This window comes from Sorex fumeus, unplaced genomic scaffold (assembly GCF_029834395.1).
Source record: "Sorex fumeus unplaced genomic scaffold, SorFum_2.1 ptg000034l, whole genome shotgun sequence".
Lineage (NCBI taxonomy): Eukaryota > Metazoa > Chordata > Mammalia > Eulipotyphla > Soricidae > Sorex > Sorex fumeus.
In genome coordinates, this window is record NW_026606091.1 from 14,603,638 (window position 1) to 14,621,332 (window position 17,695).

Below are 17,695 nucleotides of genomic sequence, written 5' to 3' on the forward strand. Positions count from 1 at the left end.
CTGCTGTGCTATCACTCCAGTCCCATTAAAAACAAATCAAAAAGTCCCTTTACTTCCAGAAAAAAAGTGACCTCCTTAATTCTCACTGGGAGTTAGAGTTAAAAAACATATTTTTAACCATTAAAGTCTGGGAACAAATTTAGTAGGAGAGCCCCAGTATCCTTTAAGTATTTTGTGATTATTATGGCAAGTCAAAACGTACTATACAAATACAAGATGACAAATATATTGGGAGAGTTGAATTTTAGATAACAGATGTAAAATATTTATTAAGGTACTATACATATTATCTAGTAGAAACACTAAAATAATTATACATTAATGTCCTGCAGCATATATTTAGGAACATATTATTAGAGCAAATCTCAACTACTTAGAACCAATATTTTGTTCTCTAGTTGACATGTATGACATATCCTGATGAGATTAAATCTTTAGACTTAAGGAAAAATGTCCACATTAAATCTAATGAATAAATAAAAAGAGGAAAATAAAAAGCAGCTTTAAAAATTCAAAAGTTATCTTAATTGTTATTAATGATTATTTTCTATCATGAATTATTTTTATTATGCATTGTATCATCTTTTTTTGTGCATTACAGCATATTGACAGTACTTTCTGTAGAATTCTGAGTAAATCATTTGCCCTCTCTTTACTTCCTTTAACTCAGGATATCAGTAAGAATCTTTATGGAAGAATTCTTATTCAGCTTTAAAATATTATGACTTTATCATCACACAGGAACTTAATTTCCAATTTTTCTAGCTTAATTTCCAATTTTTCTACTCCGAGTCAACAGAAGAGAATTGTGAACTTTTTCTTGTCATTTTTGTTTCCAATTTTTCTTTCTCCTTCTCACTCATTAACCTCATTAATTCGTCAAGTTTTCTCTCCAAATATTGTTTTAGCGATCTTCGTATTGCCTTCATTTTCCTTCGGTGAGTTATACAGATATGGAATCTGGAGTAAAGAAACAAGATAATCCAAAATTTTAATACTAGCAGTCTCTTTTAAACAACTATATATTTTCCCTTCCTTTTCTTGATACCCTTGCAAAAGTTATTCTCATACTTCATTGCTCCTCCTCCATTTCCTTCTGTTCCAACTTTTGAGCAAAATTTCATCCATTTGATTAATGTCAGTATCAGATCTCAGATTTTGAAATGACTGTTCTTCCCTTATTTCCCTTGGGGGTGGAGGATGGGGAAAGACTGAAAAGTCTCTTTGCCAAACAATACTTGACCCAGTGTTTATTCGGAGGGAGGAAAACTCACAGTAGCAAAGCACTTCCCAATATTACAGCTTCTGTTAGCAATATCAGAAATAGTATAATCTCTTTATTCTCAGAAATTCTTGGATCCACTTCTGGAAGAAGAAAGGGTAAAAATGAAAGTGAGTTTTAGGGAACAAAAAGAGTAATTTATAAATCTATCCAGGATAGAAAACTTTAAAATATGTTTTCTCTATTTACCACTTCCATCACAGTTCCTGGTAATTCTTAACTTTATTATTATTTGGAGGTACACCCAGAAGTGTTCAGGGGTTACTGTTGGCTTTTTGCTAAGGGATCCCTCTTGGTCATACTTCAGGGACCTATATATGGCATTGAGGATTTGAACCAGGGATGCCAACATTTAAGAAAAGTGTCTTGCCTCTTGTACTATTTCTCTGGCCTTTGTCTTCATTTTTTTTAGACTCAACTACAAATTTTTAATCCTTACTTCCCCAGACTAAGTTTTACACTTGTAGTGTAGCCTTTTTTATTTCTGTGGTTTTCAGTTATCCCAGTCTTTATTCTATATATTATTTTTCTATATTTTTCTATATATATTATATATTTATTCTATTCTATTTATCCCAGTCTTTATTCTATATAACACAAGCCTGACCTGTATATAAATTGCTCAAAAACTATTTATTGACTGAATCAGCAAACAACCCAATTGCATAATCTCTGTCCCCTCAAAATGTCATATGTCTTTGTTACCTCCACAGTACTCTCCTTTAAGACACTGGACAGTGATTCGAAGACAAGTCCAACAATCCAGAATAGGACCTTCAATCACAACTGATAAAGATTAGAAAAATAATTAGAAGAAATCAATAGCATGACCTTTTTTTTAAGATATCAAGTATGGATTAGATTTTAGGCATTTCCAGGGCTATTAAAGTAATCAGACTATAAATTTGTTTTACCATTAGTTGTGTTACTTAAGTCAGATTTCTGAGGAAGAAGCAGGAAAGTGATGTCTCAACTTATATAGGAGCAGAAAGTTGTAAGCTATTACTTTATGCACATCCAAGATCATAAGTATCTGAGATTTCATAAACTAGACTTTATTGTTAGAGATCAATGGCATTTCTTCTTCAAATCACAAGTAAAGGAATAGCATTCCTAGTAAAATAGGTGAACTAGTCAAATAAGGCAAAGTAGGTGAGTGAATATGGGTTGGAACTTCAAGAATGTGTATGTACACTACTCATATGTACACTACTCACCACAATCTTCAGAACAAGCTAAAAGAAAAACAAAAGGTTCTAGTTAGTTTAGAATCAACAGAAAGTATGCTATATTTATACCCAATCTCTTTGTTTATCCATCGTTAACTTCCCATTTATCCATTCTAAATCACAAAAGTTAAAAAAACACATTTCTTCACTCCCAATTTTCTACTTCTCTCATATGACTTGTGTGCTAGGTAGACATCTTTATTACCAACTTCAGAGAAGTTCGTTAATTTTTCTTTCAGTTTCAATTCCAGGTTTTGACGAATACTGAGAAGTTTTCCTTGATGAATAAAGACACCTAAGATGGGGTAGAAGGGACATCAGAAAATAGAGGTGGCCTTTTTCTTTGGAATTTAATCATAATTCTTGTCTTTTTTCCCAATATTTTCCATACTTATTTGAGTAATATATTCTTTTAACTTTGAAATATTATCTCACCTTTCCATGTTTCATTGCCCAGTCTATAAAGTTCATTCTTCAGCCACACTCTCAACTTGATAACATTTTTAACAGCTAGAGAGGAGGGATAGACAAATTGCATGTGGGGGAGAGGGATAACCCTTAATATGGAGAAAATTATGTGGACCCAGGTGCTTTCTTCCCTACCCCCCTCTCTCTGTAGTGCCCCAAACTCTCATGGACTCAAGCTTCCCTCACCCAATACCCGAAGCATCTTGTCCCTGTGGGAGACCTTGAAGCTTAAACGAATTGTCTCCTTCATATGCCGTTGAATCAAAAATTCTCGGCCAGGGACTTCCATAGGTACCAGGTTTGCCAGTAAGGTCCTAATATCCTCGGTGAATTTGGAGTCACATTCCAAACATCCTGTGATCCCATGGATGGCTGTAAGAGACAGGGGCAGGAGCAGGAGTAACCAGAAGTCTCTCATTTCCTTGGCCCAATCTCCCTACCCCCAACAGCAGGTTGTCCTGGCAACTAGTTCACCTAGTTCCCTTTCGTTAAAAAATCCAGAAGTGAAAGCCTTGTCTTAGATAGTCTGACTCTACTCTCCCATCCATTTCCATCCCTCTTCTAGGCAATCTCATTTATCTAGGGATCTTAAGTTGTTTTCTAAGTTTTAGCCTTCATTCCAGGGAATAAATAGAACCTGAGAGCTAGGAAGTGGATACCTGAGTTCTCATTGTAGAACCCAAAGAAACAGGTAGCTCTCGAGCTCATACAAGTAGAGTTCCGTGCAGGGAGACATCATGACCCTTGATTGTTGGAGCAGTATATCAACAAAGATAAGAGGTTACAGTTTGCTTAAATGAACTGATTCTACACAGACAGTAAGCAAATCACAGAGTATTGATTGGATTGGGGTATGAGTACTGGATAGCAGCAATATTATTGAGAGTTTGCAAATAATGTCTAAATATAATTGATAATAATGATAAGAATGGTAATAATTCTGATAATTTATCAGATGTTTAGATAATATACATGTAATTTATTTGGTCATGCTATGTAAATATTTTGCTATTTTTATGGGTATAATGATTTTTGGAAGGAGTCATGGACATCTTCCCACTCCTAGCCACCCATTAACCCACCTGGATTAGTCTAAAACAGAATGATATGGGTAAATTATGTTTGTAATAGAAAGATGTTTGCTTATTAAAACCTGGAGTTAAATGGAATAACAAAAATCCAGGCAGAGAAAATGTATATCATAGAAGAGAAATTGTTTTCTTGTTTTGCAGTAAATACTTTTACTTGGATTTGACAAATTATGGAACATCTTTGATCATACTACTGGGTGACTCAACCACATTCTTTGGATTATTAACTTAGCCCAGACCTAGTCGTTTCTCTATTATTATAATCCTTACCCTACCATTGCATTTTAATTTAGAACTAAGAGAATTTTTAGGATAAGAAAAATAACTTGACTCTTTGGACAGTCTTGGGAAAAGGTGACATAGCACCCCATTTCCTACAAAGATGAGTGGAGATTGCAATTGAAGTTATACATAAAAATGTGAAATAGTAGAAGAAATACCTCTGGTGTATGTCACTGTCACTGTCCTGCCGTTGTTTATTGATTTGCTCGAGCGGGCCCAGTATCGTCTCCATTGGAGACTTTGTTGTTACTGTGTTTGGCATATCAAATACATCACGGGTAGCTGGCTGGGCTCTCTGAGAGGGGCGGAGGAATCGAACTCGGGTGTATGCAGTAACATAAATACAGAGTGTATTGAGTGTGAAAACATGGATATATACAAAAGTTTATGGCAAAATAGTATAGCACTCACTGAAGTCTAAAGCTCTTTCTTATAAAGAAACTACATCCAGGAAACTAAAAACACAAATTAATGACTATAGTAATAATTAAGAAACTAGTAATCACTTAATCACTTAACTTCCCGTTAGTCGTTGATTTGCTCGAGCGCGTGCCAGTAACGTCTCCATTTGTCCCTGTCGCGTGCTAGTGTAGCCCAGTGGCATCTGTTCGCTCTGGGAACGTGAAGGGCCTCAAACCGATCGTTCATGATCTTGACGAAGAAGTCTGACCATCTGGTAGGTGGGTGGCCACGCGGTCTTTTGACATCTCGTGGAATCCAGTCGGTAACAGCTCTAGTCCAGTGGTCGTCTTTAAAGCTCATTACGTGACCAGCCCATCTGATTTTCGACACCTTGCAAATGTGACAGCATCCCTGATTCTTGATCGTGGACAGATGTCAGAACTCCAGATTCTTTCTCTCATTTGAGTGAAACGTGATATTCCAAGCATAGCTCTTTCTATTCTTCTTTGGGAAACCTGAATAGCGTTCTCATCCTGTTTGCCTAGGGCCCAGGCTTCTGAGGCATATGTTAATGCAGGAAGAACAGTGGAATCAAAGAGATGTGCCCGGAGCCGGAGGTTCTTCGTCTTCTTAGCTATTTCTTCAATGTTCTTGAAGGCGTTCCAAGCTGCTCTCTTCCTCCTGTGCAGCTCGGGTGCCAGGTCATTTGTCATGTTGACCTCTCAACCTAGGTACACATAGCTGTTGCATTCGGAGATGGTCGTTCCATTGATAGCGAATGGGGTGTCAGGAACGAGGCTGTTTCTCATAAACATTGTCTTCGTAAGATTCAGCTGAAGTCCTACCTTTCCACACTCACGGTCAAAGTCGGCTAGCATTTGTGCCGCTTGGCTGATGTTTGGTGTTATTAAAACAATGTCATCAGCAAAGCGGAGGTGCTGTAGTTGCCGACCATCTATCTTCACTGCCATTCCTTCCCATTCCAGTCGTTGCATGATGTTCTCGAGGGTGGCACTGAAGAGTTTCGGTGAAATGGTATCACCCTGCCGCACCCCTCTCTTGACATCAACGATCACTTCTTTGTAGAATGGTGAGATCCTGGTAGTGAATTCGCAATACAGCTCAAGGAGGATCTTGATGTATTGGGCTTGAATGCCCTGATTGGCTAGGGCTTCAAGGACCGCTTCTGTCTCAACAGAATCAAAGACCTTCTTTAAATCAATGAACGTTAAACAGAGCGTCATCTTGAACTCCCGAGAAACCTCAATGAGCTTGGTTCTCGTGTGGATATGGTCGATGGTGCTGAATCCTTTGCGGAACCCGGCTTGCTCGCACAGTTGTCCTTCATCTAGTGTTCTGCCAATCCTATTTAGGATGACTCGAGTGAACAACTTGTAGATGACAGACAATAGGCAGATCGGGCGATACTTGCCAATGTCATGGATGTCTCCCTTCTTGAACAGTAGTACGGTCCTGCTGGTTTTCCATTGGGACGGAAACTTGCATTCAGACAGGTAGCGAGTGAAGAGCCGAGCCAGTGTATTGATGAGTACTGATGGCAGGTTCTTCAGGTATTCAGGTCTGACCTTGTGTGGGCCGGGTGCTGTTTGTTTCTTTACCAACGAAATGGCGTGTCGGATTTCGGAAGGGAGAATGTTGGGAAGGACATATCCATCCTATGGAATTTTCTGTGTCGGCAGATTGGGTATGTTGAGCAGAATCAAAGACATTCTTTAAATCAATGAACGTTAGAATGGACGTTGAACTCTCTTCTTGAACTTTCTAAAGACCTCAGTGAGCTTGGTCATTGTGTGGATATCGTCAATTGTGCTGAATCCTTTTAGGAAACTGGCTTGCTCTCATGGATGTCCTTCATATAGCTTTCTGCCTATTCTATTCAGGATGACTCGAGTGAACAACTTGTAGACAACGGACAACAGGCAGATTGGGCGATAGTTGTCGATGTCATGGATGTTTCCCTTCTTTTACAAAGAATGGTCCTGCCAGTTTTCCATTGAAAGAGAACCTTGCATTCAGTTCAAGTAGAGTATGATGAACCGAGCCAGTGTATTGATGAGTACTGGTGACAGATTTATTCAGGTGTTCAGGTCTGACCTTGTCTGGACTGGGTGCTGTACGCTTCCATACTGACAAAACAGCATGTCAGATTTTGGAAGGGAGAGCTTTGGAAACATCATATCCATCCTGCGGAATTTGGTATGTGGGTAGGTAGATGTGGCTATTGAAGAGATCTGAGTAGAAGTCAGGGATAATCTTCTCCACTGCCCTTCTGGAAGATGTGAGAGATTCATCAGGACATCAGAGGGCAGTCATCTTGGTCTTGTAGTTGGCAAAGGATAGATGAGCATTGTGAATATTTTTCCCATCTTCTGCTGCATTGGCCAACTCTGCTGCTCTTCTGTCTTTGAGGTCTTCCTTTATCGCTTCTCTGTATAGCTTTGCCAGCTTGGACATTAGCTTTTGATTGCCTGAGGCTTGAGCCAAACCATGTTGGTGAATGAACTCGAGAGTTTCCGAAAACAGATGTCTTTTTGTGTCTTTTTCACTCTCGGCATTCCTTGCGCAGTCATGGAGGTGCTGAGTTGATCATATTCCTTGTCTATCTTGTCAATGACGGCATCTTCTCACATTGCTGCAATAGTGCCAAAAAGCTCCCAGTTGGTGGTCGTTCTGAGAGTTCTCTTCTTAAACTTTGTGTTCATATAGCGATGATATCATCTTGGTCATTGTGGTGCATGTGTTTGTCTTACAATACTAACAGAATCCACCCCTTTACAGGATAGAATCAGTTGTTTTATACTAGTTGTTAAAAATCATTTAAGTAATTGAGGTTTAAAATAAATGAGTTTTTGAGCTGAGAGATAGCATGGCAGCAAAGTACTTGTCTTGCACATAGCTACCCTGGGTATGATTCCCAGATTTACATATGGGCCCCCTGTACCTCCAGATATGATCTCTGAGCACAAAACTGTGACCAAACTCTGAGGACCTCTGGTGTGGCTCAAAAATAAAAATATTTTTTATGAAAAACATGAATCTTATTATAGTAATTTTGTTTCATTCTGTGTAGATCTATTTCCTAATCCACACAGAAAATGAAAATAATGTATCTCTGTGACTCAGGTTGTTATAGACTATAGATTATTTTCCTTTCTGAGTTCTGCTATATTGCTTCCCATTTGCATTATTTCTTAGGATTCTTAGATTGTGACAAATAATCATATATATATGTATGCATGTACATATATAATCCATTGAAACTGACCTCCTTTGTAATCATTAAGATCTGAATTCATTACTTGTCTAAAAATAATTAATCTAGTTACCATGAAGATCATAATTATAAATATTGAAATACTATATACCAAATACTTTTATGAAAAATGAATTTAATGTTATCTGTATTCCTCTCTGGTTTTATGTCATTGTCATTAAACCAATTTCTCTCCCCATTTTTCAATATCCTTTTGGAAGAGTCATGAAAGTTGAAACATGGAAGATTTTAAAGGAAACTTTATCTCATAAGAATGTAATTCAAACATGAAAGCTTGTAACGGTATCTCATGGTGATTCAATAAAATAAAAAAAGAAAGAAATCAAGTTAAAAGAATAGCTGCTTCATGAGGAAGTTTTATGGGAAGAACAAGGGAAGAAGAGTAACAAAAGCTGATGGTTTGTGTCACAACCTCTTTTGTCTAAGCTATTGTTCTTATAGAGCAGATATTACAGAGGAAAGAGCTGCTTTTTCACTAATACTCTGAAGGCTATGCCAGGTACCCATTTGTAGACAGCTGTACTTGAGGAAATGTACTGATATCAGGATTGATTCATAGAAGGCACCCCAGAACAACACTGTTTCCTGTGTTGTGGAAAACTTACTACTATCCTGTTGGTTGCTTGGCAGAAATGTAAACATGCTCAAATGAATTTGGAATATGATTTGTAAATATTTTTGTAAATCAAAATGGTTTTACTGAAAGAAATTGCTTAGGGAAATATGTAGCACTGTAGCACTGTCCTCCTGTCATTCATCGATTTGCTCGAGTGGGCCCAGTAACGTCTCCATTGTGAGACTTTGTTGTTACTGTATTTGGCATTTCGAAAACATCACAGGTAGCTTGCCAGGCTTTGCCGTGCGGGCGAGATACTCTCAGTAGCTTGCTGGGCTCTCCAAGAATGGTGGAGGAATCAAACTCGGGTCAACTCTGTCGGCGGGATGCAAGAAAAATGCCCTACCCTCTGTGCTATTGCTCAGGAGAAAAAGAAAGTTACACCATCAAGAGAGACATGGGCTTTTCTATAGTGGAATAAAGGAGAAAACAGTTTTGGGGAGAAGCCAAATTGTCAAGTTTCTTTAATTCCTCTTTAATTATGGATAACAGTTCATCCAGCCCCCACACCTGGTTGTCCTCACCAGGGCCCCTTGGATGAGGGGCAGGTTGAGTTTCCTCCCCCGCCCTCCCCCCCCACCCCCTGAGCAGAGCCCCAGCAGCCAAAGACCTCCAGAACCAGCCACAGCCATGCTGAGACCACTTTCCAAACATCTGGAAAAGCCATGCATGAAGGAACCGGCAGAGGAACCCAAGCATGTGGGTCCTGGGGCTGAGATTTCCAAGTCTACTTGGATCGGGATTGGGCCTTCTCCACCCAGATCCCCCATCTTCCAGTGGGTATGCATCACACCCACCAACTGCTGCTGGCGCCAGGTTGGTCCCATTAACAGCCAAGACCCAGAGACTATAAAACCCAACTCCCGGAAGCGCACGGCCACATTTATAGTCATGCTACATCTTACTATCTTGTTCTTACTTTGGAGAACCTGGCAGGCTACAGAAAGTATCCTGCCTGCATGGCAGAGTCTGGCAAACTTCGCGTGTTGTACTCAATATGCCAAATACCAGTAACAATGGTGAGTCTCATTCTCCTAACCCTGAAAGTGCATTGAATATGGCTCTTTTAAAATCTCAGGGCTAGGAAGAAGGAGACATTACTGGTACCTGCTCGAAGCAATCGACGAACAACAGGATGATCGTGATCATGATCATGAACAGTTCATCTGAGTGTTGTAATAGGGAAAGTCTTCGAGGACTCTTGATGGTTCTTTTATATTCTTATCAAGACTTTTTTCTTAGCATTTGCCTGGCACTACTTTATTTATTTATTGTTCTGGACTTAGCAAATTTTGTGCTTGGGTTTCAATTATATAATGATCAAATACTCATGCCTCCACCAGTGCCCATTTCCTACCACCAAGGATCCCAGCATCCTTCCTATACCCCATCCCCCCATCCCACCTTGCCTCTGTGGCAGGGCATTCCACTCTGTTCTCTCTCTCCTTTTGGGTGTTGTGGTTTGCAAAAGAGACATTGAGTGGCAATCATGTTTGGTCTATAGTCTACTTTAAGCATGCATCTCCCATCCTGGGAGGATCCTCCAAACACCTTTTGCTCTCTTCTCTAACTGAGCTCCCTTTTCCCCTAGCATGTGTGGCTGGCCTCCAAGACATTTAAATTCTCCTGCAACGTTTTCTATTCATAGGGATTTACTCTTCTGTGGGGGTGCCTTAGCTGCACTGGGTGGAGCCTCAGTTTCTGCATTTCCAAAGAATTTAGTGTGTGCATCTTAAGGAATGAGTCCCTCATGCCTTTGGACTGCTACAAGGCTAAGCAGTTTCTTCTTAGTTTTACTAGTTCTCAAAACTCATTTACAGGGTTCTCTATCTGCCTGCAACATTCCATATCTTAATTCAAGAGTGTTCAAGGCTTCAGGTGAAGGAACTCTGTCTGAAACCTGGACGGCAAACCTTTAGTCCAGGGAGGAAAGAAGTCTGAAGCAAATCCTAGGGACATTTTTATGTACAAATTGTCAGGAAATATCACGTTCTCCTCAGGAAAGAGAGGAAAAGGACCCTAAGTGCAGTATCCCAGCAATTATCACAAGAGGAATAGATAGACGGTAGTTTCAACCTCATCTTAGAAGATGCCAGCACATAATCAAGGAATAAAATAAATCTTCTTAAAGAAAAATTCTTACTACACTTTTTCATGTAAAGGAATACACTCAATGATGGAAGTCAATGCATAAGTTTAGTGACAAAGAAATAGATTTTTTATATGCTACAAGGAGTTCTTGGTAGTTATGGAATCTTTTGATGGTTAAAATTTGTTTTTCTGTCATTAGAAGTCTTTTTAATTAAGTACAAGAGAGTTCTACTAGCTAGAGTTACATACTCTGTAGGATTTCTTCAGTTTCAGGAGATTAGAGCCTGTGGAGGTGATATATAATAGCTTTCATATTTCCTAGACAAGTAATTTTGTAAATGGTAAAAATTCCTCAACATGCTATGCTCCCATGGGTCCTTTTCAACCATGACATAAAATTCTTATGTCCTTTTTTAAAAAAAAGTAGCTGGAAAGAAAAGTACATGTGAAAGAATTATTCTTATGAAAGGAATTTAGCTTCCTAAAGATTTTAAGGGCTGGAGCCATAGCACAGTGGGTAGGGCATTTGCCTTGCACGTGTTCAACCTGTGTTTAATTCCTCCATCCTTCTCGGAGAGCCCAACAAGCTACCAAGAGTATCCCGCCCACATGGCAGAATCTGGCAAGCTCCCTGTGACATATTAGATAGGGCAAAAACAGTACCAACAAGTCTCACAATGGAGATGTTACTGATGCCCATTCAAGCAAATCAATGAACAGTGGGAGAACAGTGCTACAGTGCTATAAAGAGTTTAAACTATTGGATGAAATTTGCCTTCTCATATTGTGCTGGTATGATTTTCTTCAAATTAAGAAAAATGTTCAGAAAAAACAAACAAATAATATCAAAAATGTCATATAAATGATAAGACAAGAAGAAGCTATGTTTCTGTTATATCTGAGAATAATGTAAATAAATGTGGAAACTTGAAACACAAAAGAAGGCAAGCCTGCATTACTATTTTCACTTTAGAAAATATAGACCTAATATTCAGAAATGCTGTGAAGTATGTTGAAAGCTATACAATAATAATGTTTAACTTTGAAGTAGAAATCTACTTTGAAATTCCATGAGTTTTCAATATACCAATATCTTTTTTTTTAATTTTAAGCATACCTGGGAGTTCTAAGTACTTGCCCCATTTTTCTGCACTGAGGGCACTTCCCAAAGGCTTAGAGGACCATATGGGATATTCGGGATATAACCCAGGTTGGCTGCATGCACCCAACGATATCTTTCTTTAAAAAAGTTGATCTAAATTCTAATCATCATGGCCTCAAATTACTAAAAATTGGTACCCCAAGAAAATCATTTTTGAGAAAAGGAAAATGGTTAGTTTTATAGTAAATTTTTAAAAATAAATGGAATCTGTGATTCTAAACATAATTTAATGCTTCTCCCCAAACCATTTTTTTCTTAAACAGAGATTTTAAAAAGCATTCATTTTCAAATATAGCATGTTTGACGGTTAGCAATGTTTTATATTTTCCTTGCATTTTGTATACAAGTCATAGGTATTTGATTACTTATAATGCTGGGAAAATGTAGTGCAACTGCTTTCGTCTCTTAGACAAAAACCTAAAAAGTAATAGTAGCCCTGTCGTCCCATTGTTCATCTATTTGCTAGAGTAGGCACCAGTAAAGTCTCCATTGTGAGACTTGTTGTTACTGTTTTTGGCATATGGGATATGCCACGGGTAGTTTGCCAGGCTCTCTGAGATGGGCGGAGGAATCAAACCCAGGTCAGCCGTGTGCAAGGCAAATGCCCTACCTGCTGTGTAAGGAATAACCAGCAAGTAGCATCTTTGAACCTACAATCAATGGGAAATTGTGGTTTGTATTTTTCATTGCATCTCCTTATAAACTCCTTATGCTAATATTTGGTGTTATCATTCCCATTCAGAGAAAAGAGATATAAAAGAACTGAGACTGGTGACTAAATATTTTGTACCAAGTCATAGAGCTTTGTATTGGTAGAACTTCTCGACCCTGCTTTGACTATTTTTTTTTTAACCACTAAGTTCTCTCTCCTCTTTTGGACAAAGCAAGGAAACAAAGTACCCTATTCCTATCTCTAAGAAATAGTAATATCATAGAAAAAAACTAATTATTAGAAAATAAGGCATTATGACCTATTATATTGTATTACATTCAGAATACTGGTCCTTTAAAGAATAAACTTCTTCTTGAAGGATAGGATCAAGGAAGAAACTCTTTTTCTTTTCTTTTTGGGTCATACCGGGCAATGCACAGGGATTACTTCTGGCTTTTCACTCAGGAATTACTCCTGGTGGTGCTGGGGAACCCTATGGGATGCTGGGAATAGAACCAGGGTTGGCCGCATGCAAGGCAAACATCCTACCCGCTGTGCTATCACTCCAGCCCCAAGAGAGAAACTCTTAATTAAACTTGAACTTCTTGCCCACATCCTTTTAAAATTGTAGCACTGTATCACTGTCCTCCCGTTGTTCATCGATTTGCTCGAGCAGGCCCAGTAACATCTCCATTCATTGTGAGACTTGTTGTTACTATGTTTGGCATATCAAATATGTCACAGGTAGCTTGCCAAACTTTGCAAAATACTGGGCAAAATACTCTCGGTAGCTCGCCGGGCTCTCTGAGAGGGGTGGAGGAATCGAACCTGGCTCTGCCGGGCTGGCGACTTGCAAGGCAAACATTTCCCTACCATTGTGTTATCGCTCCAGCCCTTTAAAACTAATTTTTTTAAATAAATATTCATGGAAACTCTATTTTAATAGCCAACATTCTTTATACTACAGATGTCCTTCAACAAGAGAATGTAGTAAATTTTAGTACATGCATGCCATTATACACCAATTAGCAATTAAATACAGCTTTTGCACATAACAACTTGTATGGACTGTTGAGGGATTATGCTAATTAAAATAATCCAATCTCCAAAAAATTAAGCTGTAAGATTTCATTTATACAACATTCATAAAATTATGAAATAAAATAATAGTAGTAACAATTTGCTATTGTCAGGAGTCAAAGACTTGGCAAAAGATGGGGAAAAATTTGAATTATTGTTATGAGAACTAATGCCAGTAGTGATAAAAGTGTATTTAGCGTGTGGTAAGTTGTATGGTAGATACTAGTGTCCATAAACACATAAATGAATACAAATTAAGTGGATTATTTGAGCAATATTTTTCTTCCCATTAATGTTAAGGTACTAGTGTTGAATATTGATAGGACCATTCAAGGTAAACTGGGTAAAGAATGTCTATACTCTCTACATTCTCTTTCATAACTGCAGAGAATTTTATAATCATCTCAGAACTTAAAAAAAATTAATTTGTTCTGTTCTTTGTTTTAAAGAGAAGGGATTTTTATTACAAAGAATATTGTGCAAAAATACTGATTTCTACCCAAAATAAAGGAAAATATATTGAATGGTTTGGGGGAATAGATAAGTCATTAAAAGTTGGAATCTTAAATTGTAAAACCATGAGTGTTGAAGGTTGAAAATTATCTCATTTTGTGCAATGAACATAAAGAAAGACTAATATATAGGGTTTTTGTTTTCATTTTTTTAAAAATCTTTGAAATGAAGAAAAACTTTCCTTAGAAATGCATACTTTTATTGGAGTAAATCTAAGAGTCTACTCCTCTGAAGTAAAACTTCGTGCTTATCAGTTTCCAATTGTATTAAGGTTATGGTTGGAATTTGATAAAATGAAATCTAAATTAAAAAGGTGGAAATTTCCTGACTATTCAGGTGAATACACGTGTGTGCACATGCACTCACACACACAATCTCCATGAAACATTTTTTAAAGTCAGTCATTGCTTACCAAAACTTAAAACTCCAGTCTTATATGTAAAAAGTCAAATTCCATTTTTATGCCGTATTCTTTTTCTCTTTCTCTTTCTTTCTTTCTTTCTTTCTTTCTTTCTTTCTTTCTTTCTTTCTTTCTTTCTTTCTCTCTCTCTCTCTCTCTCTCGGGCTGGAGCGATAGCAGAGCGGGTAGGGCGTTTGCCTTGCATGCAGCCAACATGGCCGACCCGAGTTCGATTCCTCCACCCCTCTCGGAGAGCCCGGCAAGCTACTGAGAGTATTCGATATGCCAGACACAGTAACAACAAAATCTCCAATGGAGACGTTACTGGGCCCGCTCAAGCAAATCGATGATCAATGGGAGGGCCTTTACCTTTACCTTTACCTCTTTTTCTCTCAGGCATTTTTATGATGTCCATATGTTAAAAATAGTTGTTAATATTGATAATTTCTGGAGTTGGAAAATACAGAGATTAAGGTGCTTGCCTTGCATATAGCTGACACAGTTTCTATCTCTGGTACCACATATTGTGTTCCAAGCACCACTAGGAGTGATCCCTGAGCACAGAATCGGGAGTATGGCCTGAGCACCATTGGGAAAGGTCACAAAACAGAAAATAAGTACATAAAAGTATCAATGATAATTCCTTCACATAACATTAAATTGCCTTTCATTAGTATAAACTTTATAATTGGACCTTTATATTTAAATTTGTGTTCATCTTGTTCTGAAGTGTTGAGATTTCTCTTTTCTCTAGTATCTTGGTAAATGCTGTCTGCTTAAATATAGCCTCCTTTGGCACTATAGCTTTATGAACTTCTGATTCAGCTCATTGAGAACTTAAGCAGGTTCCATTATATTTCACAGATCTTTGAAAAGTTTTCTCAATGTAATTACTCTGTATCTCTTCTGCCTTTGTCATAGAAGAAACACCAAATGAGTTAACCATGAGCAGAAAAGTTTCAATACAGTGGTAGAAATGTCTTAGTGGAATAGGTTAATAACTTTGTGGAAAGAAGCTACTTTGTTGAAAATGTATAGAATTTCTGGAGGTGATTAATAGTAGTTTTTATTGATATTAGAATTCTTTTTAAATTTTTTTACATTTATTTATTTATTTTTGAATTTTTATTAGTGAGACACCATGAGGAACAGTTGTAGACTTGGAAATTTTGTGCTTGGGTTTCAATTATACAATGATCAAATACCCATGCCTCCACCAGTGCCCATTTCCCACCACCATGGATCCCAGTATCCCTCCACCCCCAATCCCCCATCCCACCCTCCCTCTATGGCAGTGTATTCTCCTCTGTTCTCTCTCTCCTTTTGGGTGTTGTGGTTTGCAAAAGAGGCGTTACATAAAGATTAGGCAGCTATGTCGAATGGTGATCCTCCTAGCTGACATAACACTCAGAGAATAACTTGGAAAACATGTGTTATAATAATGTCCTTAAAATGTATGTCAAAGTAAAAGTTTGACAACAAATATGTGTTTGAGTCCCTTTTTAAATAATACAAATCATGTTACTGCATATACTTGATGGGAAAGGAGTTTGGAAAGTTCTATATTCCATATATTATTGACATATTTAGCATAAATATATTTATCAAAATGGATTCTAGAAAACATGTTAATTAGATTTTTAAGTGGTAAAGGAATTATTTTAGAAAAAAGCATAATATAGCTTTCAAACTGAAGCTCTTTCAGAATTTCACTATGAGTAATCTGCAAAATTACTTTCTCTAGTGCCTTGAAGAAAAGACCTTGACAAAGCATGCATTGACCACTTTTCATTTATGCAAGGTTTAGCTCTATGTCTGAAGGGCATATGCAATAAATTGGTCATACATTATCCCATTTGTAGTTTGAATTTTATGAGCTCCTGTAAAACAATTACCATATATACATTTTACAATAAATGGGAAAACAAAGTGACTGCAAACAATATGGAAAAGTCAATAATTAATTTCAGATTTCCAAATGTGGCAAAGACACTGGAGCTTTTTTTCTATTTTCAAAAGAGGTGGTTTCTTTGTTAAGAATATGCAAGCATACTAATTCATTACCATGTGGCTTCTCTTTTTTTCCAAAGCTTTTGGAAAGCTTAATTTATTTGCAAGACTGAAGGCTGTTTAAACGGATAATATGCCTCCTTCATGAGAAATACCACCCCTTTATGCTCCATTAAATTCAGACGTTTACTTTATAAGCTACATACCAATTATTTCTTTCCAGAAACAGCAGCACAGCTTTTTCCATAAAGGACAACAGATTATTGCTGGCTGCTATTAATCTCCACACAGTTCCATAAAATACATGAGGCACTAGTGAGAAAAAATGAGCAGCTATTTTAACATTTGCAGCAAAATGCTATGTGGAGATGAAATTAAAAATAAAGTATTTGTTTGCTACTTCCAAACTTCTTCACATCTCTCCCCAAAAGCCCCCTAAAACTATTAAATTAATAATGACTTACTGACATTGAAGTAGTACTTCTAGATAAATACAGATGATTCTTTATCTAGTTGATCTTAATTCTTCCAATATCAAGTGGATGGTACAGTAGGTTAAGTATCTATTAACACCTTAAAATTGTTTTTAATAAATAGAGAATTATTTTATGCCGGCTCATATTCAGAGTAAAAACCATAAATATTATACTAATATTTCAGAATAACTCATAGGCTGGAATTTTATAAATGCTGTGCAATATATTTGGGGGCAGATTTTGAATTACTCAAAGCAGTAGGATAGTTTCCAAAATTTTTGACACTGAGTCTGGTTCAGGTATAAAAATTCAAGGATAATTTTAATAATGAGAAGTCGTAATTAAATTATTTGTTTAACATGATTTATTCATCCCATAAAAAAGTATGTGGGTATCCAATATTTATTTGTTATCCAACAAGTATTTATTGAGGACTTAATGTTTGTATAGATTAAAAAATAGAGGGACAGAGATTGATTTGACTTCTTGCAACCAAACATAGTGTTTTACATTTTATATTTTATTTAATTTATTTAGGGGATGGGGCCACCTGGTGATATTCAGGGTTTATTCCTGGCCCTGAATTCAGGAATCACTCTAGGTGGTGCTTGGGGGAACATATGGGATGCCAGGTTAGCATATAGCT

The 17,695-nt window shown here is 37.3% G+C and overlaps 1 protein-coding gene across 1 annotated transcript; it reads right to left on the reverse strand.

Moving 5' to 3' along the window:
* Positions 1-782: 782 nt before the first annotated feature.
* Positions 783-3,397, reverse strand: IZUMO3 (IZUMO family member 3). The gene is made up of 7 exons (XM_056117420.1): positions 3,166-3,397; positions 2,947-3,021; positions 2,717-2,806; positions 2,500-2,517; positions 1,988-2,068; positions 1,275-1,365; positions 783-960 (listed from the first exon to the last, which is right to left on the reverse strand). The coding sequence occupies exons 1-7, from the start codon at positions 3,395-3,397 to the stop codon at positions 783-785; spliced, it is 765 nt and encodes a 254-aa protein (XP_055973395.1).
* Between the last annotated feature and the right edge of the window lie 14,298 nt (positions 3,398-17,695).